At 49.6% G+C, this 18,578-nt stretch overlaps 1 protein-coding gene across 1 annotated transcript in view; it reads left to right on the top strand.

Moving 5' to 3' along the window:
* INPP5D (inositol polyphosphate-5-phosphatase D) overlaps nucleotides 1-18,578 on the top strand; it is a 137,525-nt gene that overhangs the window by 40,070 nt on the left and 78,877 nt on the right. Inside the window, exon 3 of the mRNA XM_086394204.1 lies at nucleotides 17,748-17,898. Within this exon, the coding sequence (XP_086250330.1) occupies nucleotides 17,748-17,898 (151 nt within the window). The remainder of the gene's footprint in view (nucleotides 1-17,747; nucleotides 17,899-18,578) is intronic.

The following is an 18,578-nucleotide window of genomic DNA, read 5'->3' as shown; positions in this document are numbered from 1 at the left end:
GAATCCTCATTCATGAACCAGAAAACTGGCTCAGCCCTAGATAGCTGAATGCCATTCTCCAGGCCTTACAGCTACTGAATGTTGGAGCTAAGGTCTGAATTTGCGACTATTGTGGTCTGTTTTTAAAAGATTAGCTGCAAGAATTAAAAATACGAGATTTCTAAGAATCTCTATTTTTATCTTTCCTTGAATATTTTGAAATTTTGGCAACTCTTGGGAACATAACTGGAGCTCAGCAGAAGCTGGTCCCTTTCAGCGGACATTTCTCCAGTGTGCCGTGGTCCCCGCCTCACCCTAGTGCCTCACACCCTGCCTGCTTCACTCACACGTTGGGCTTCAGATTTTGTGCCTTTTCTTTGGGGCCACACTGCTTTCTAACTGAATATTACTTCCCCTCGCCCACTTTTCCCTTCCCATTTGGCCAAGGAGGAAACTGAGACCCAGAAGATTTTGGTAATTAGTTCAGGTCAAATCAGAAAGGCCACAACAAAGCACCCAACTTTTGCAATCAGATTACGTGATCAAAGCCGCAGCGCCGTCTCACTATAAAGCCGAATCTTCACAGACTGTTTTAATCCCTGCTAGCCCCACCGTGCGCTTGCATAACCCTCCCTTTAACAGGCAACCGCTGAGTGGGTGTCTTTGTATCTGAATGGGTTCTTACAAAATACTGCTGTTTGGCATGCGTGCATTTTCAACGTGCTGAGTGATGCCCACAGCCTCATTCTCTTTTCTACTTTCTCCACCAAAGGACCCTTGCATGTTGCTGCATACACATCCAGTCTGCTTCTAGGTGCTGCATAACACCCACCTTGTACACCTTGGCCACACTCTACCCATCCTCTCTCCCCATGATGGACACTCAGTTCCCCCAAGGTCTCTCCACCACAAAGAAACCTGTGATGACCATCCACATAGGTGGCCCGAGGTAAGCCCTGGAGAACAGGGCCAGGGGTCATGGGATATTCACGTATTTAATTTGTTGAAGTTGTATCTGATTGCTCTCCAGAATGGCTGCACTGGTCTACACTCCTGGAATTCTTTATACAATGCAAGATGTTGAGGGAGGAAGGAAGGGAGAGAGGCTTTTAATTATGTAATATCCATTAGTAAATAAGGTCCTTTGGGTGGAGTTCAAAGTAGGCTTCCTCATACCAAAGGTTTCAGAACACTGCAGGCTGAGACACTGGAGGACAACAGCCTTTCAGAGTCCAGGGGCACCGAGCTGAGAGTAAGGGCCCTGAGACCTGCATTGGGGTCCTGGTGATGCTACTTACAAGTCATCTGGCCTTTCTGAGCCTCAGTTTCTTCATCTGTAAAATGGTAAGACTGACAGAAACTTAAGGAAGTTTGATTGGCTTCTCAAAACAATATTTATCTCTTTGTTCATTTATTCTCAATGTGGAAATAAATACATGATTCGTTTTGTCACCTCAGTGCTGAGTTTCTGAGCATATCCAGTCTCACTTGACACCCTATATTCCCTCTTGGCAACTTAGGGACTCACAGGATCAGAGGCCCCATCACAGAGTTAGGTTTTCAACTGGTCTGTGCAGAGTGAAGTAGGATATGAGCTGAGAGTCTGCTGAACCCAGCAGGAAGAGAAGTAGGGAGCAGAGGGTGGTGGTCTTCATGGGCAGTCACATTTGGGGGAGGAAGAGGAAGCTAAGGACTTTAAGTCTGATCAAGTCTTCCATCAAGTGAGGGTCCAAATTCTTTGCTGTTGGTGAGGGGCTTGAGTTGAGGGTAAATCCTTGGATCAAGCTGTTGATGGAGGTTTTAAGACAGACAAGTCAAAGGACTGATTTGGGGAGTTGACCGTCAGAAGTCAAGTTCTTTCAGAATCAGACCCCTATCAGTGAAGATTAAAGAGAGGGTCCCCGGAGGATCCAGTGAGGGAATGGGGGACACAGGATGGGTGAAGAAGAGAAGCCAAGCAAAGGTACAATTTCAGGTGAAGTCTCAGAGCCAGCCTGACCCTACAGGGAGCTCTGGAGTCAGAATTACACCTCCGGGTTTGTTCTGCATCAAGGTGAAGAGCTGGGCTGCATCCAGGCATGAGTTAGCTGGTTCGGGCACAGAGAATCAGACTGCCCAGCTTCTCCAGGATCTCCCATGAATGAGGTGGCTTCAGTGTGCAAGCAGAATCATTTAAGGTTGCAGGTTCAAGCCTTGAGCAGCAAAGCACAGAGCACCAAGGAGAGAGGGGGCTGGGGGCATAGATGGTAAAGGGATCTGGGGATTGGGTAAGACACCTACCACATTCCATATAAGGACCTGAGTGTGACGAGAAACCACACATTTATATCGACCCCAGCACTGTGCACGTGCTGCTCAGGAACTCCACCTGCCGTGATGCCTCCTTCCCCCTTCCCTTCAGACTTGCACTTGTCAGCATTCCCTCTCCTGGTCTCGTGACCTGGGCAATCACTGCCCAGCCTCTGCGCTTCAGCGTAAGTGTTGTCTCTCTAAAGACACCAGGCTTAGTCCACTTGCAGTACCTTCCCCAGGCGTGACTTCTTTCAGCCTCTGCAGCTTGTCATTGTTCACTGTTTATTGTCTCACATCTTGCTTCTCTGCCAGGCTGTGGGCAGGGCCTGGGTCTGTGTTGATCCCTGTCGAATGCCCCTGGCCTAGCCCTGGGTGGGGCATATGGTAAGAGGTTAGCACAGGTGGGTGGTCTGCCTGCTGGCCTGACGAGCCACCAGCTCTGGTCTACTCCAGCCCTGCCCAGGTGCAGAAGGTGGGCTGACAAGCTGATCCCAGAGAGTGGCTTTGAGAGGCAGGGCCTACAGATGTGTAGGGAGTGGGGACAGGATCTCTGGTGCCACAGTGGGGCTCAGACTCATCAGAAAGGTGACAGGGCCCCGAGAGGCCTGGAGGTCTACAGGAAGGATGAGATAGCAGGACAGTGGCCTCTGGAGAGCAGGTATGCAGAGAATGTGGGTGTGTTCCTTGTGGCAGGTCCTGGGGATCATACAAGCTGTGTGACATTGAACATGTTACCTAACCTCTTAGAGCTTCAGCTTTCTCATGGGTAAGTGGAGAAATTATGTCATGAATGTTCAATCAGAGGAGGTAGCATTTCAGGAAAAATTCATTCTCCTCTTCGAACTTGCATTTGTCAGCATTTGCTGTGTAACAAACACTCAAAAAAAATCTCAGTAGTTTACAGCAACAAACATTTACTTTCCTCTCTTGGGGTTGTTGGTTGAGCTAGGCTGGGCTCTCCTGAACTCAGCTGGACTCCAGGTTTCCAGTTAGATCTGGGCCTGCTCCTGCTCTTCACATCTTTATTCTCTGCCCATGCTGCGGGGCTGGAGGCTTACTGGGGTACCTCATCCCATCAGATCACAGAGGCCCAGGAGTGGCAAGCAGAGACCCACGATGTCCATTAAGCTCTGAGCTGGGAACAGACACTTTGGCCTACAATGCATTGATCAAAGCAAGCGGCACGGCCAAGCCCGACATCGATGGGGCAAGGATGTAAGTTCTTCGTGCTCTAGTGCAGTGACAGCACCCTAGGTACCATGGTGGAGGCTGTGGCTGCAAAATTCTACAGCAGGGCACTCCTTCTTCATCCTCCCGGCATCTGTTCATGTGAATGCTTAGAGAAAGCTGACAACCTCTCTGTGATGCTGGGTGTGATTCGATTTCTAAGCTGTGCCTCTCCTGACAAAGGATCCATCCTCTCCCAGGGTCTTCACTGAGGGCCCCCAGGTAAGGGTTCCACTGTTGAAGTACACAGACTGTGTGGTAGCAGGTAGCGCTGTCGTCCTCTGCCCTCTTACTCCGACTATGATGACACCAATCTCAGACGAAGCATCTGAGAGCTGTCATTTCAGTACCCGCCAGAGATGTAAGCGTCCCAGTCCCCCTGCCTGCAGCTCCTTTGATGTGAGCGGTTCAAAGCACTTGATCAGCCGCTCAGTCTACAAGGAGAGTGCACGACTTACTCCCAGGGCTCAAATATCAGAAAGTGAAAGGCAGAGATTTGGGGCTTTATTATGATCACAACATTCCAGTGGGATCTCACTCACGGACAAAAAACTGAACGAGCCTACAGGACACCCACGACTAGGAGCTGACCTGGCACCTGGGGCTCCGCCAGTGGGAGGCTGCAGGAGGCAGGCCTGCCAGTCACTGGCTCTGTTGGGTATGTGGCTGGTCAGGAGCAGCCTGGGGAGGAATGGCTGCAGGAAGGAAGTGGTGGGGGGCTGCAGGCCCAAGGAGGGGGTGTGGGTTGAGAAATGGGGGTGTCAGCCCTGAACTCAGGCAAGGATGTAGATGTAGAAGTGAGCGTGGAGACTGGCGGGCGAGAGGAGCCCATGCCAAGCGGTTCTGGGAAGTCTGCCCAAAAACGAGGCAATAGCAAAGCTGAAGAATCCAGCCTCAGGCAACGGGGGCTGGCTGGAACAAGGTAGATGGGAGACCCCAGCCTGCTGGCTGGGCACGAGACGCAGCCAACCCCCACCAGTGCCGGGACCTCTGGATCTGGGCAGAAAGGGGCCCGGGGGGCTCCCCGTGTGAACTTGGAGCTGTGATGTCCCTCTGGTTGCCGCTGGTGGGTGGGGCTGGACTGACCCGACACCCAGTTTCTCCGTTTCTTCCTTTAAGCTTCATGCCTCCTCCCAGAGTTGCCACATCCCTCCCTTCTGACTGGAGAAGGCTCAGAACAAGACTGGTGTTGGTTCTTAACCCTCTTCAAACCCCCAGACAAGTGGCTTTAGGACCCTGCCCAAGGGGCAGGTAGTGGAGATGGGACTGTGCCCACAGATAGCAAGTGTCAGCCACTGCCCTCCTGATACCACCTGCCACCGTGTGGAAGGGGCCTGCTGCCATCCTGGATAAGAGCTTCGCCCATATGCCAGCTTTCTCACCACCAGCCGCCCGCTGAGCTGCTGGAGGCTGGAGCCTGCGGGAGGATCTCCAGCCACCTGGTTGCACCCCGAGCTGGCGAGGCCCCATGTCTGGCCCCCGCCCTCATGTCTAGCTAGAAGGTCCCCCCACCCACCACCTCCCATCCCCTTCCTCATCTCGAAATGTCCCCTCAGCACTGACTGCTCTTCTGACCATGTCTCTGACAACCAGGCAAGCGGCTCCACCTCTCCAAGACTCAGTTTTCTCATCTGTAGGATGGGGCAGTGGCTTCCACATGCGATACTAGAGAGGCTGGGGATTAGATAACACAGCTAATGTGCCTTGGCCCGTTACAGCTTCTTCCTTTTGGGAAGTGGGACCCTCACCTGCGAAGGGCCAGAGAGGCTCCAGGAGACCCCTGAGAGGGCTCCCTCCCCTGCCCCTGACCCAGGACATACAGCAGGGAACTGTGTCCTTGTCACCACAACCATCTTTTTCCTGAGGGATTGATACCCAGGATTGTCCAGTTTCAAAACAAGACCCACGGAAAGGAGGATCCCCCTCCCCGGGACCTGGGCCCAGACCTGGAGAACTCCCCTTCTCCGCTCACCTCCTCCATCCTCCAGGTACCACTCACAGCGTTCAGGCACAAGAACCCACACCACCGGGCCTTTTCCGAGACAAGCTGCCAGAAGGTGGCCTCTTCAAGTTGTCCCGTGACTAGTGCTGCCACGTTCTGACTGTCCAGTGGCGGCTCCACACAGAGCATCCTTCCTGTCTCCTGCTCGTGCAGGGCTGTGGCAGGCTAGACGTGCGAAGAAGTTTCATGCTGCCCTGTGCAACTGAAGAACACCAGTGTCCTTGTCCCTCCCTGCCTGGGGCTCTGTGCTAAGTGCCAAGGTCCATCTTCCAGTCTGTCAGGTTCTGCTCCCCTAAAACCTGACTTCAGTCTCCACCTTGCTCTTATTTTTCCTAGAAGCTAAACCAAGCCCGTGGGGCCTAGGAGAGAAAGAAGCTATGTCAATACCTACCCCAGCCCCCTGCCTTCCTGTCCCATCAGGCTCCCCGCACCCCACCCCCCATCCCCGACTCCTGGTCACAAATCAAAACCTGCCCTGCTCATCAATGGATTTCAGCTCCAGCCTGAAGAGTGTATGTGACTGAGTGCCGCACCCCCCTCCCGGGTCAATTGAAAGTGTGCACACCTATTGCGCATGCGTGCTGAGTCACTTCAGTCATGTCTGACTCTTTGCAACCCCATGGACTGCGCGCCAGGTTCCTCTGTCCATGGGATTCTTTAGGCAAGAATACTGGAGCGGATTGCCATTTCCTACTCCAGCGGGTCTTCCCGACCCAGGGATCAACCCCCTACATCTCTTCGTCTACCTGCATTAGCATGCGGGTTACCATTACCACTAGGGCCAGCTGCTATCTCACCTCCATCCACTTATGCTAAGCGGTTCAGTGACTGTCTTTCATTCTTCACATACCAGGATTATTACGATGATCTGAGCATCCAAGACATTTCCAGGATATAGTTTTTGTACAGAGACTTCCAGAATTATATAGACAGGAAAAGCTTTCTTGCAATTAAAATAAATAGACATTTTTAGACAAGATACATTTTTAACAAAATGAAGTATAGTTGATTTACCATACTGTGCTAATTTCAGGACTCGAGCAGAGTGATTCAGCGTTTTTGCACAGTATGTATCATTATAGGGTATAATTCCCTGTGCTATATAGTACATCCTTGTTGCTTATCTATTTTATATGTAGTAGTTTGTATCTCTCAATCTCATGCTACTGATTTGTCCTTCATCTCTTGCTTCTCCCGTTTGATAACAAGTATGATAACTATATCTGTGAGTCTGTTTTGTGTATTCATTCATTTGTATTATTTTTTAGGTTTCACTGAAAAGTGATATCATATAGTATTCATCTTTCTCTGACTTATTTCACTAAGCATAATATTCTCGAGGTCTATCCATGTGGCTTGCGATGGCATTATTTCATTCTTTTTTATGACTGATACTCCATTCTATGGGGATAGATCTTTTTAATCCAGTCGTCTGTTGATGGGCATTTGGGTGGCGTCCATGTCTCGGCTATTGTAAATCGTGCTGATATGAACATAGAGGGTGCAGGTATCATTTCGAATTAGTGTTTTCATTTTTTCTAGGTATAAACCCAGGAGTGAAATTGCTGGATCATAGTCTGGTTATATTTTTAGCTTTTAAACGAACCTCCGTATTGCTTTCCATAAGTGGCCACATCAATTTATATTCCCACCAACAATGTACAAGGATTCTTCGCTCTTGCTCTTGCACAACCTCATCAACACTTGTTATTTGTAGACTTTTTGAGGATAGGCATTCTGAGAAGTGTGAGGTGATTCCTCACTGTGATTTTCATTTATATTTCTCTAATAGTGATGTTGAGCATCTTTTCATGTGCTTGTTAGCCATCTGTATGTCTTCTTTGGAAAAATGTCTATTCAAATCTTCTGCCTATTTTTTATTGTATTTTTTATTGAACTGTATGGGCTATTTGTACATTAAATATTAACCTGTTTTTGGTCACATAATTTGCAAATATTTTCTTCCATTCTATAGGTTTTATTGATCCACATTGCTGATGGATTCCTTTTTTGTGTGCAAAGATTTTAAGTTTAATTAGGTTCCATTTGTTTATTTTTGTTTATATTTCTTTTGCCTTAGGAGACTGATCCAAGAACATATTGATACAATTTATGTCAAAGACCTATGCTCTGTTTAGTTTTATGGTTTTATGTCTTACATTTAGGTCTTGAAACCCTTTTGAGTTTATCTTTGTATAAAGCGTGAGGGAGTGTTCTAGTCCAAGACTGTCTGTCCAGGTTTCCCACCGCTACTTGTCAAAGGGCTTCCCCGGTGGCGCCAGTGACAAAGAAACCACCTGCCAGAGGAGGTGATGTAAGACACTGTGGGCTTGAGCCTTCAGTCGGGACGATTCCCTGGAGAAGGGAATGGCAACCCACTCCAGGATTCTTGCCTGGAGAGTCCTATGGACAGAGGAGCCTGAGTTGCAAAGAGTTGGACGTGACTAAAGTGGCTTAGCACGCACACGCTTATTGAAGAGACTCTTTACTCTATGTATATTCTTGCCCTTTTGTAACAGATCAATTGACAATAGACACGTGGGTTTACTCCTGGGTCCCTGTGTGTGGGCTACTGTTCTGCTCTGTTGATCTGTGTCTGTTTTGTACCAGTACCACTCTGTTTTGATCACTGTAGCTTTGCAGTATAGTCTGAAGTCTGGGATGGTTACACCTCTAGTTTTGTTCTTTTTCCTCAGGATTGCTTCAGCAATTCTGGCTCTTCTGCAGTTCTGTATACAGTTTGGAATTATCTATTCTAGTTTTGTGAAAAATCTCCTGGTTATTCTGACAGGAGTTGGACAAAATCTTTTAAACCCCTCCCCCTCTGGGTGTGTGTCTGTTCTTGTGTGAACGTTAATTAAATGAGTTAGGTTCACACTCTAATTTTTTAAAAATGTTTTATTACAATGTATAGTTCAAAAGAGTATTTCTATAGAACCACTATCCTGATTAGGATATAGATCTTTTCCACCCTGATTACCTTCTTGACTTTTTATTTTGAAAATAACATCAGATTTATAGAAATTTCAAGAATAGTGCAAAAATTTCTTGTATGCCCTTCATTCACTTTCCCCAGTCAACATTTTAGCATAATAATTTCTCATTCTCTTGCTCTCATGCTATTATTATCTTTTTAATTATTGGAGAGTCAGTTGCTGACAATGACCCATCACTCTTAAATATTTCAATGTGTTTTTCCTAAATATGTACTCTCTCTTACATAACCATTGTTCAACCATCAGAATCAGGAAATTAACATAGACTCTTCAGATCCCATTCAAATTTCTCCAGTTGTCTTAATAATGTCCTTTACAGCAATATATAGATATTACTTAATATTTATATTAAAAATAAATATTTGTTTATATGTTTTACATATACATATTTAAGGGCTTCCCTAGTAGCTCAGCTGGGAAAGAATTCACCTGCAACAGAGGAGACCCTGGTTTGATTCCTGGATCGGGAAGATCCATGGAAAAAGGGATAGGCTATCCACTCCAGTATTCTTGGCTTCCCTAGTGGCTCAGCTGGTAAAGAATCTGCCTGCAATACAGGCGACCACAGTTTGATTCCTGAGTTGGGAAGACCCTCTGGAGAAGGGAACAGCTATCCACTCCAGTATTCTGGTCTAAAGAATTCCATGGACTGTATACCTATACAGTCCATGTATAGGTATACAGACCATGGAATCACAAAGAGTCTGACACAACAAAGTGACTTTCACTTTACATATTTATAAAATATAAGATATATATACTCACATATAAACAAATATTTATATATGTAAACAAATATGTGTTTATTTATTTATACCTGCCCCTCTGGCCCAAAGTTTAATCCAGGATCCTTTGTTGCTTGTAAATATAGCATCCCTTGTCGTTAGGGGCTTCCCTGGTGACTCAGACGGTCAAGAATCTGCCTGCAATGCAGGAGACCCTGATTCCATCCCTGGGTTGGGAAGATCCCCTGGAGAACGGAATGGCAACCCACTCCAGTACCCTTGCCCAGAGAATTCTATGGACGGAGGAGCCTGGCAGGCAAGCTACAGTCCATGGAGTCACAAAGAGTTGGCCATGACTGAGTGACTAACACTTTCACTTTCTTATTTAGTTGCTCAATCATGTCTGACTCTTTGTGACCCCATGAACTGCAGCATGCCAGGCTTCCCTGTCCTTCACCATCTCCCAGAGTTTCCTCAAACTCATGTCCATTGAGTCGATGATGCCATCCAACCATCTCATCTTCTGCCGCCCCGTTCTCCTTTTGCCCTCAATCTTTCCCAGCATCAGGGTCTTTGCCAGTGAATTGGCTCTTCGCATCAGGTGCCAAAGTATTGGAGCTTCAGCTTCATCATCAGTTCAGGGTCGATTTCCTTTAGGATTGACTAGTTTGATGAAACTTGGCATTTTTGTACAGAATGGGCTGGTAATTCTGTAGCCTACCCCTCAGTGTGGGGTTTTTAGGTGTCTCCATGCAACTGGGTCCAGGGGCTGCATTTTGGTAGGTACCACAGAAGCACTGCTGTGTCCTCCGTGTACTGGCCCAGGAGAGCACCGTGTCACTTTGTCCCATGACTGGGGAAGTTAACTTTGCCGCTTGGTTAACGTGGGGTTAGCCAAGTTTCCTCTTTGAAAAGGTGCTATCTTCCCCTTTTAAAGGATGCACTCTTTTGTGAGAAGACACGTTGGGACAGTCTAGAGAGCCCGCTCCTCCTCAAAGTCTCACCCACTAGGCTTGGCATCTCTGGCATCTGTTGATTCTTTCCTGAATCCATTATTACTATGATGGTTGCCAAATGGTGACTGTTCCCATCATCCCCGTGACAGTTACTAGTTGGCATTCTACTGTGAAAAGAGCTTTCCTGGCTCATTTGTTTACATCTGTATAGACTCATGAACTCCTATTTTATTCAATAAATGATCACTATTTTTAGTATGCATTTTGATGCTCAGATTGTGCCAGATGGTCCTTTCAACCATCCTATCTGTCGTCTCCTGACTCCTGAATCCTTTTGACAAATCTGCATCATTTTTTGAACATTTACTTTCTGGGATAAAAGATGTTCCAGGCTCACCTTATACCTTTCCTGTTCCGACCCTAAGTTCAGCTATCCAAGGAGCTGGTTCCTCTTAGTGGAGGGTAGCACAGTAAGTCTCCTACATACAGACCTTCAAGTTGTGAGCTTTCAAGGAGGTGAACGTGCATTCCATCAGCGTCAGGCATGAGCGACATTGCAGCTTGCCCTCCATCTCCTATTGCCGGTAATCCTTCAGCTGTACCTGCTCTCCCTCCTCCAGTGAGTGACTCTTCTTGCCTGTTCACTTGATGCCAGCCCCTGTACACCAGCTGCTGTACTGTACTACTGTGCTTTTCAAGGTGTCGTACTGTAAGATTAAAACTGTTTTCTTGTTTGTTTGTTATATATTATTTGTGTGGAAAGAAGTATAAACTTATTACAGTGTAGTACTATATGGCCAATTGTGTCAGTCGGGTACCTAGGCTAACTTTATTGGACTTTATACAGACAAATTGGATTTATGAACCTGTTCTCAGAATGCAACTCATTCATATGCAGGGGACTTACAGTGCTTACACCTGGGATCCCCAGGCAGCGCTAGTGGTAAAGAACCTGCAGGTTCCATCCCTGGGTTGGGAACATCCTCTGGAGAAGGAGATGGCAACCCGCTCCAGTATTCTTGCCCTGAAAATCCCATGGACGAAGAGCCTGGTGGACTACAATCCATGGGGTCCCAAAGAGTCGGACACGACTGAAGCGACTTAGCACTAGACTTAGCACTGCAGTATTTAGGTAGGCTCATTGCAACTGGGAAGTTATTGCTTTTGGATCCTCGTGGAAGACAGAGCTAGGAAATGTGTGTGGACAAGCATACACACTCACACACCTGCATCAGTATTTACTTGCATTCGTAAAAAATATTAACCTGCGCTCACACTGGTGCTTCCCCTTCCAGCCCGATACTGCAGAGTTCAGCCTATCCCCACTCCCTTCTCCAGCAACAAGGAGCCCAGCTCCCATCTCTCCTTATCTGTCATCGTTTGCCAGTCTCCTGCTCGGCTGCCCCAGGCCCCGGCCAGGCCCTGACCTTGCCTGCTCCACCTACATCCCCTGCCGGCTGACCACCTCCTTGGCCCTAGCCCCAAAGCCCTGGGCTCTGGCCACTTCAAAGGAAGAGCAAGGAAAGGAAGCAGACAGATCACACATGTCTTCAAGAAAGGAGGGGACGTGCAGGGAAAGAGGAAGGGCTTCTAAGGAGACACCTCGGGGGTCGATTCCGGGTCAGATACCATCCCCTCCCAGGTGTGTTAACAAGGCTGCTCCAGGTCCATCTCCACCCTGGCGCCCTCCCCCTCCACGGCCCCTCCCCAGTTCAGAGTGGGGATGTTGGGGTGGGGAGGGGCAGGAGTAGGGCAGTGCCTACTTACTCTGCTGTTAGAACAAAACCCAAACTCTGCAGGCCCCAACAGAACCACGAGATCCGTGACCTGGTCCCTCTGCCTCTCCCTCCTTTCCCCAAGTTGGAGATTTGGGGGAAGAGGAGGCGATTAAAGACTCAGACCAGTCCTGAGGGCAGAAGGAAGACCAAGGAAAGCCTTTGAGGGGCTGGCAGAGGGCAGGGCAGAGACAGGGCTGGGGGAGATGGCTTCCAGACTGTGAGAGGTGGGCAGGACAGGGCGGGGCGGGAGTCCAGCCCCAGCAGGGCTGATTGTTGAGTGGAGGGAGAGATGCTGGGGATGGAAGTGGGAGGGGGGTGCTGGGCCCAGACAGCCAGATTCCACACTTTCCCTCGTTCCACTCCATCAGGGCAGTTGCCTCTCTGGACAGGTGGGAGCCCCAAGTCTGGCAGCCCCAAGGTCTGGGCTGAATCCAGCTCTCCCCAGCTACCGCCTCTGAGGCCTCCATCACGCTTCCAGCCTCCTCGGGCCGAGGGTATCCTCACCAGGAAAACAAATGGTCATGACACCGGCCACCCACACCCCTCCCTCCCATTCTCCTCACAGCAGACAAATGGGGCTGTTTCCCCACTTAAGATCTTTCTAGAGACTCTCCTGGGCTTCCCAGGTGGCGCTAGTGGTAAAGAACCTGCCTGCCTAATGCCAGAGACTTAGGAGACACAAGTTCGATCGCTGGCTCGGGAAGATCGCCTGCAGGAAGGCACGGCAACCCACTCCAGGATTCTTGCCCGGAGATTCCCATGGACAGGGCAGCCTGGTGGGATACAGTCCATAGAGTTGCAAAGAGCTGGACATGACAGTACAGCAGAGCACAGAGACTTTCCTTTGGACTTAAAAGAAACACTTTGCTGCAGTGAGGTAATGAGCAAATCCCCTCCCCCACCCCACTTCTTAACACTTTCCCATTATTTGTAAAATTTCCACAATGCTTGTATAGCCTTTTCATTTTAAAATGAAGGTGCCAGCCTCTTCCAGACCCCCTGGTTGGCTTCCTCCTGAGGTGGGGCAGGGGTTGGTGGGGCTCGCCTCCTTTCAGTTCCCCACTTAGAGACAGCAGACAGTGTGAGGTTAAAATTATCTTCTGGGAAAGTTCAGCCTGCCCAGCGCTCCGGCCTCCCTGCCCTGCTCCCCCTCCATCTGGACCACGCCTGAAAGTCAGAGCGCAAGAATTGTTTCCGGGGACAAAGCCTTTCTCAGAGGCCGCAGCCACGAGCCACCCACAGTCTGGACATCCGCTGTCCTTTGTTTTAAAGACCCTGGTGGCCTGGGTGGTGGAGGGGATCCCCCATGCTCTGCACCTCCCCAGAAGTATTGTACGTGGGTACGCACATGTGCCAAGCCGTAGGGTGAAGGGACCTCTCCTGGCCAGGCCCAGCTCAGTAAGCCACATTTCTGTGTCTCCAGCTAGAGCTTTTCAACTGTGAGGTTGGTTTTAGGCAAGGCACACATCTCCCCGAACAGGGCTAGGGCCTGTCATTACCCTTGCAAGGCACTTGGGCGACCACGTAAGACTGAACCAAGCAGAGTCCCTCTCTTCCAAAAACTCATCAGCTTGTAGAGGGAGCAGGCCCGGCTGGGCTTGGTGAGTCACTCTCCACTGATCCTGAAACGATCTTGCTGGAAATCACCTGGAAATTTCCATAGACCTGGAAAGGGGAGGTGAGAAATCACTCAGGTGCTTTGTCCCAGGATCTGAACTAACCGTGTGTGTGTTTTTTTCCCCTTCTGTATCACTTCTGGTGATGAACATAAAGTCATGTCCATTCAGTCGATCCCTGAGGGCTGCCTGTTCTTTGCCCCACACGTTGTGAATGAAAAGCCAACTTACCGTAGGAATTGCTGCTCTGGGCTTTTTCAGATCATGCTGTCTGCTCTGTGTGCTAGGAGTCTGCTCCAGAGAGAAGGCATTTGTATTTGTTTGTGGAGCAAGGGCTGTCATAGAGCAGAAATCCCCCATCTCTAACTGCACAGGGCAGCGTCTGCAGTGCTCTGCTAGCTAGAGCTTCAGGGTTTCCTTCTCTGTTTCAAAATGACTTGGGGGATCTCTACAGGAAGGCAGCGGCTGCGGAATGAGGAAGGCAGTCTGGCGGCTGTTAGGGACCCAGGGAGGCCCCTGCCCCAGAAGCCTGGCTGGTCCCCCTTCCCGCTGTGGGGTTTGCCATTGCCCGCAGGACTCGGGAGCCCTGCCTTCCCGCCGCTTCCCGGGCGTCTTGTCACCCGGGCTCTGCGTGCGGCTGCTGGCTGCTTTCGAGCCCAGACGCCCTCCAAGTCTCCTGGTTTCTTGTGGGTTGGGCAAATGCCATGCACAGCTGGGTGATGGAGGGCGGGGGACCTTCCGCCCCCATTCCCTCCCTGTAGGGCCTGGGGGTTGGCTTCACAGAGGCCTCAGCTCCTGTGCCGGCAGCATCTGTGGGTCCCGAGTCCACCCTCCCCCGTGGTCGGTCCAGGGTGAACACTGACGCCCCACTTCACTGGTGGTGGACGGCCGCACCCCCTCTTATTGGTATTCTACACCCCGCCCACTAAATTCTTCCCAAGCCCCCCAGCTGAATGTGGCATCTGTTTCCTGCCTGGCTCTGACAATACACTCAACAACCTCGCAGACAGACATTTTGCATTAAATTGTTCAAAAGGCATCACTTTGGGGGGATCAGTTTGGGGGAGCAGTGTAAAGGGAGGAAGTGCTCCCCTGCTACCTCCACTCCCCCAGCCATTTCTCCATACCTCCTCCCAGGCCCACTGAGGGCTGTCTCTGCCCCTTTCTCCCCCCGAGTGTCCATCCTGACCCCGGTACTGCAAGTCCGTCCAAGCAGTAATCGCCAAGCATCCCTGCCCTGACAGTCCAGCCCTGCAGCTCCATCTGGGGACATGACAGCAAGCAGACCCTGTCCCCAACAATGGGCTGCACCACAGGCAGGCACATATGGACTTGACCAGGCGCCAATTCCCCACGGTCAAGGCACTGTCCACTTGGAAGCCCCGACTCCCAATGTCGGCTTTGATTGGCCATCATCCTGCCTCGATGGAGGGCCTTTCTCAGCCCAGCGCAGGCGTGAGAAGGCCGTGGCTGGGCTACTCCTTCCTGGGCATACGGAGCCTCCAACCCCCATGTCCAGACCCCCCTGAATGAGCCTGGTCAGCTCAGGAGCCGCCACAACCCTGGGCACCCTGACCTTTCTCTCCTCCGGCTCCTCTTGAATGTGCTTTGAACCTCAGCTCTCAAGGAGTGTCTGCAAAGCGCTTCAAGTCTCAGTGCCAATGACGGAGACTTATGAGGACATTTTCTCAGGGACATCTCCGCCAGGGAGCCCTGTGGCCCCGCTGGCGTCCTGCCTTCACCATTTCTTCTGCGTCCCTGTGTCTGTGTCCACCTGCTCAGACAGCCTGCTCCCTCCCCACTGACCCACGCGTGCACAGCAAGTCTGTGCTTTGGGGTCGTCTGCTGCCTGCAGACCCGTCCCTTAGGTGCCTGAGGCTTGCCCTTGCTGCTCTCCTCCCGGGAGCTGCAATACAACACATGCAGGAAGGAGACCCTCCATAAGCTCTGCCTTCCTGGAGATTGGACTCTTTCTCTACCTTCCTGGGAACCTGGACCACCTGGGCGGCCAGCAGCCCATGTTCACCAGGCCCTGGCTCCCTGGCCTCTGTGTTCAGTCTTAGCACAAGCAGGGCCCCAGTGTCTCTCTCTCACCAACAGCACTCCCCACTCACTGGATCCATAGTGTTCAGGTGAATTTTAGAGTCTTCTGTTCTTCTGCAGGCTCCCCTGGTGGCCGAAGCAGTAAAGAATCTGTTTGCAATGTGGGACACTGGGGTTCGATCTCTGGTTGGGAAGATCCCCTGGAGAAGGAAATGGCTACCCACTACAGTATACTTGCCTGGAAAATCGCATGGACAGAGGAGCCTAGCAGGGTATAGTCCATGGGGTCGCAAAGAGTCAGACAAAACTGAGCAACTAACACACACACACACACACACACACACACACACACAACTGTTCTTCTGCACGCTTAGTATCCAGCGTATTTCATCATTTCTAAAGTGCTTGTCACGTAAACATCTCTGAAGTCAGCTGTGCCCACAGAATGATGGTGTATCTTGTTTTACGCTTTAGCTGTTAGCAGTACATAAAATAATATGTGTCTTAGCATCGGGGCATCTAATTCCCACAGTTCATGTGCTGTCTCAGACACACATTCCCCAGACATCCTCCAGCTAAGAACCCTTTTCCAGACTCACACATGAGTCATTTCACCTTGACTTTCTTTGATATTTCACATCCTCTTTCCATATGCCTAATGGCTTGTCATCCATTAGCTGTAAAGTCTTTAACAGGATGACACCTATCAGGACTGCTCTAACTGAATCGAGTTCATTGACCCTGTGTCGTGTCAAATTACTTTTGTTATGCCTCTCATTTTGGGTTTTGAACCTATTTAGGTTACTTTTTAGGTAGCCTGGCTGCTGCTGCTGAGATCTCTCTGGTTCGATGATGCTCAAAAGAAATTGCTTTATTGTGGGGCTTTCTGAAAGCAAGGGAATTTATTGAAAATAATCAAAACACCCTTTTGTTAAACTCTTTACTAATTTACTCAATAGCTTAAGCCACATACTCAAACACACAGATGTGCCCTCACATATAGATTTATACATGTATGCATTGTACTACACACACAAATACATGTGGAGAGAGACAGAGAGGCCAATGTGGAGCCTGAGGAAAGGGGAGAGACAGAAGTGGAATCTGTTCTGTCTCTCCCCTTTCCTCAGGGGAGACAGAGTGCAAATTCCTTGGGATGGAACACCAAGGGGAAGTGGATCAGGGAACTGGACAGGGAGGATGGGCAGGACGCTGGGGCATGCTGGGTTAGGAGCCGTAGGGTACAGAAGCCAGGAGACCCTAAATATCCTGCTTGCAGTTCTTCATTCTGCCCTGCTACCTGATCACCTGGGGAGGGTGGTCACCGAGGCGGCACCTTCGTGTGGGCGGGGCCTCGGCAGGGGCGGGGCTCCGCGGGGGCGGGGCTCCGCAGAGGCGGGGCGTAGGTGGGAGACACCGGCTGCAGTCGAACTTGAGTTTCCAGCTGGAGCCATTGAGCAAGAGATAAGGAGACCTGGCCGCAGGGCATTTGAACAACCCAGAATTACCCTCCCTTGGCCCTGTCATTAGCAACAGAGATACAAATCAGGGAAGATTTTTGTGCTGCCTTGACCATTTTCTGAGTTTTGGTAATACAGAATCATGTCGAAAATGAAAAACATAAAAGTAAAACAATTGCTAGAATAGATTTTCCCCGTATTTAAAAATTAATGCTCTTGGGGAAGGAGGGTTAATAACTCCCCCTACCAAACACACACACACACACACAAATACACAATAGTTTAGAAAAACTATTCTAAACTATTGAAAATGTGTCTCTTGGGGTTGTGGGACTACAGATGATTTATTTAATTATATATTTAAGATTTTTTCCATAAAGAAAATGCATTATTTCTGCAACGTAATACTTTCTAGAAGAAAAGTGTTTTTTTAAACCAAAAGAAAAAAAATTTTTTTAACCGTTCTATTTGTGCCTTTTGCAGACTGGCTGTTAGAGGCTGCTGGTTACAGCTGTGAGGGTGTGGGCATGGTGGCCAGGCCCTGTGCGGGAGCCCAGGACTTTTTCTGGATTGTGGTCACTCCCTCGGTCTTGTCGGTCTCCGCTGCAGGCAGCCTTTGTGGTTGGCTGGTGTTCCAGTCAGTTCAACGTGCTTGTTTGGGATTTGTCCTCAGGCGTCCGAAGGCGTCCCCATGAGATTCTTCACCAAGTTGGACCAGCTCATCGAGTTTTACAAGAAGGAAAACATGGGTTTGGTGACCCACCTGCAGTATCCTGTGCCCCTGGAGGAGGAGGACACGGGAGATGAGCCAGAAGAGGAGACAGGTAGGAAAGGACGGAGGGAAAGTGCCTTGGGTCCCTGCCATCTGAGTCCCGTGGTTAAGTTCTGGGGTATTTCTCCCACTTCAAGTGCCTGTAGATTAGGTGGGTCTGGTTATCAGAGGGAGTGACACGGTGGTTAAAGACCTGTTAGGAACAAAGGCTCTGGGGTCAGACAGACCTAGGTCAAACTTCCTGCTCCCCATCTTCTTAGCTGTGTGACCTCGGATGAATTACTTAACCTCTCCAAACCACAGACCTCTCTTAAAGAGACACTAAAAATCTTGTCTACCTCTCGGTGTCATCAAATGAGTCAATGTAGATCCCAGAGCCTAGTACACAGTAAACAGTCAATGTTGTTAAAATCATTGTCAAAATAATTAGCTGAATTTTGCTGGAAAGAGAAGGGAGGAAGAGATCATTGCACCAAACTGGAAGGATGAGAAAGATGTTTCATGAGAGTGTCATTAAAACAAAACAAAACAAAGGTACAGCCCCTGAAAGGTATATGAGAGTCAGTCCTGCTGCTTTACCAGTGGAAGGACAGACACACAGGCAAGAATCGGACAGAGAGAGGCAGTGCAGCCAGGGAGCTACCCTTCTCTTCCCTCAAATGTTCAGGTCCTAAAAGAAACCCCTGAGATACATAACTGAGACTCTTAACCGGCCAGGGCTCCCCCTAAGTC

This window comes from Bos grunniens, chromosome 3 (genome assembly GCF_055505025.1).
Source record: "Bos grunniens cultivar Pamir isolate PY7600 chromosome 3, Bosgru_T2T1.0, whole genome shotgun sequence".
NCBI classification, from domain to species: domain Eukaryota; kingdom Metazoa; phylum Chordata; class Mammalia; order Artiodactyla; family Bovidae; genus Bos; species Bos grunniens.
Note: the sequence above shows the minus strand (reverse complement) of the source record. Positions and strands in the feature narration are given on the sequence as shown.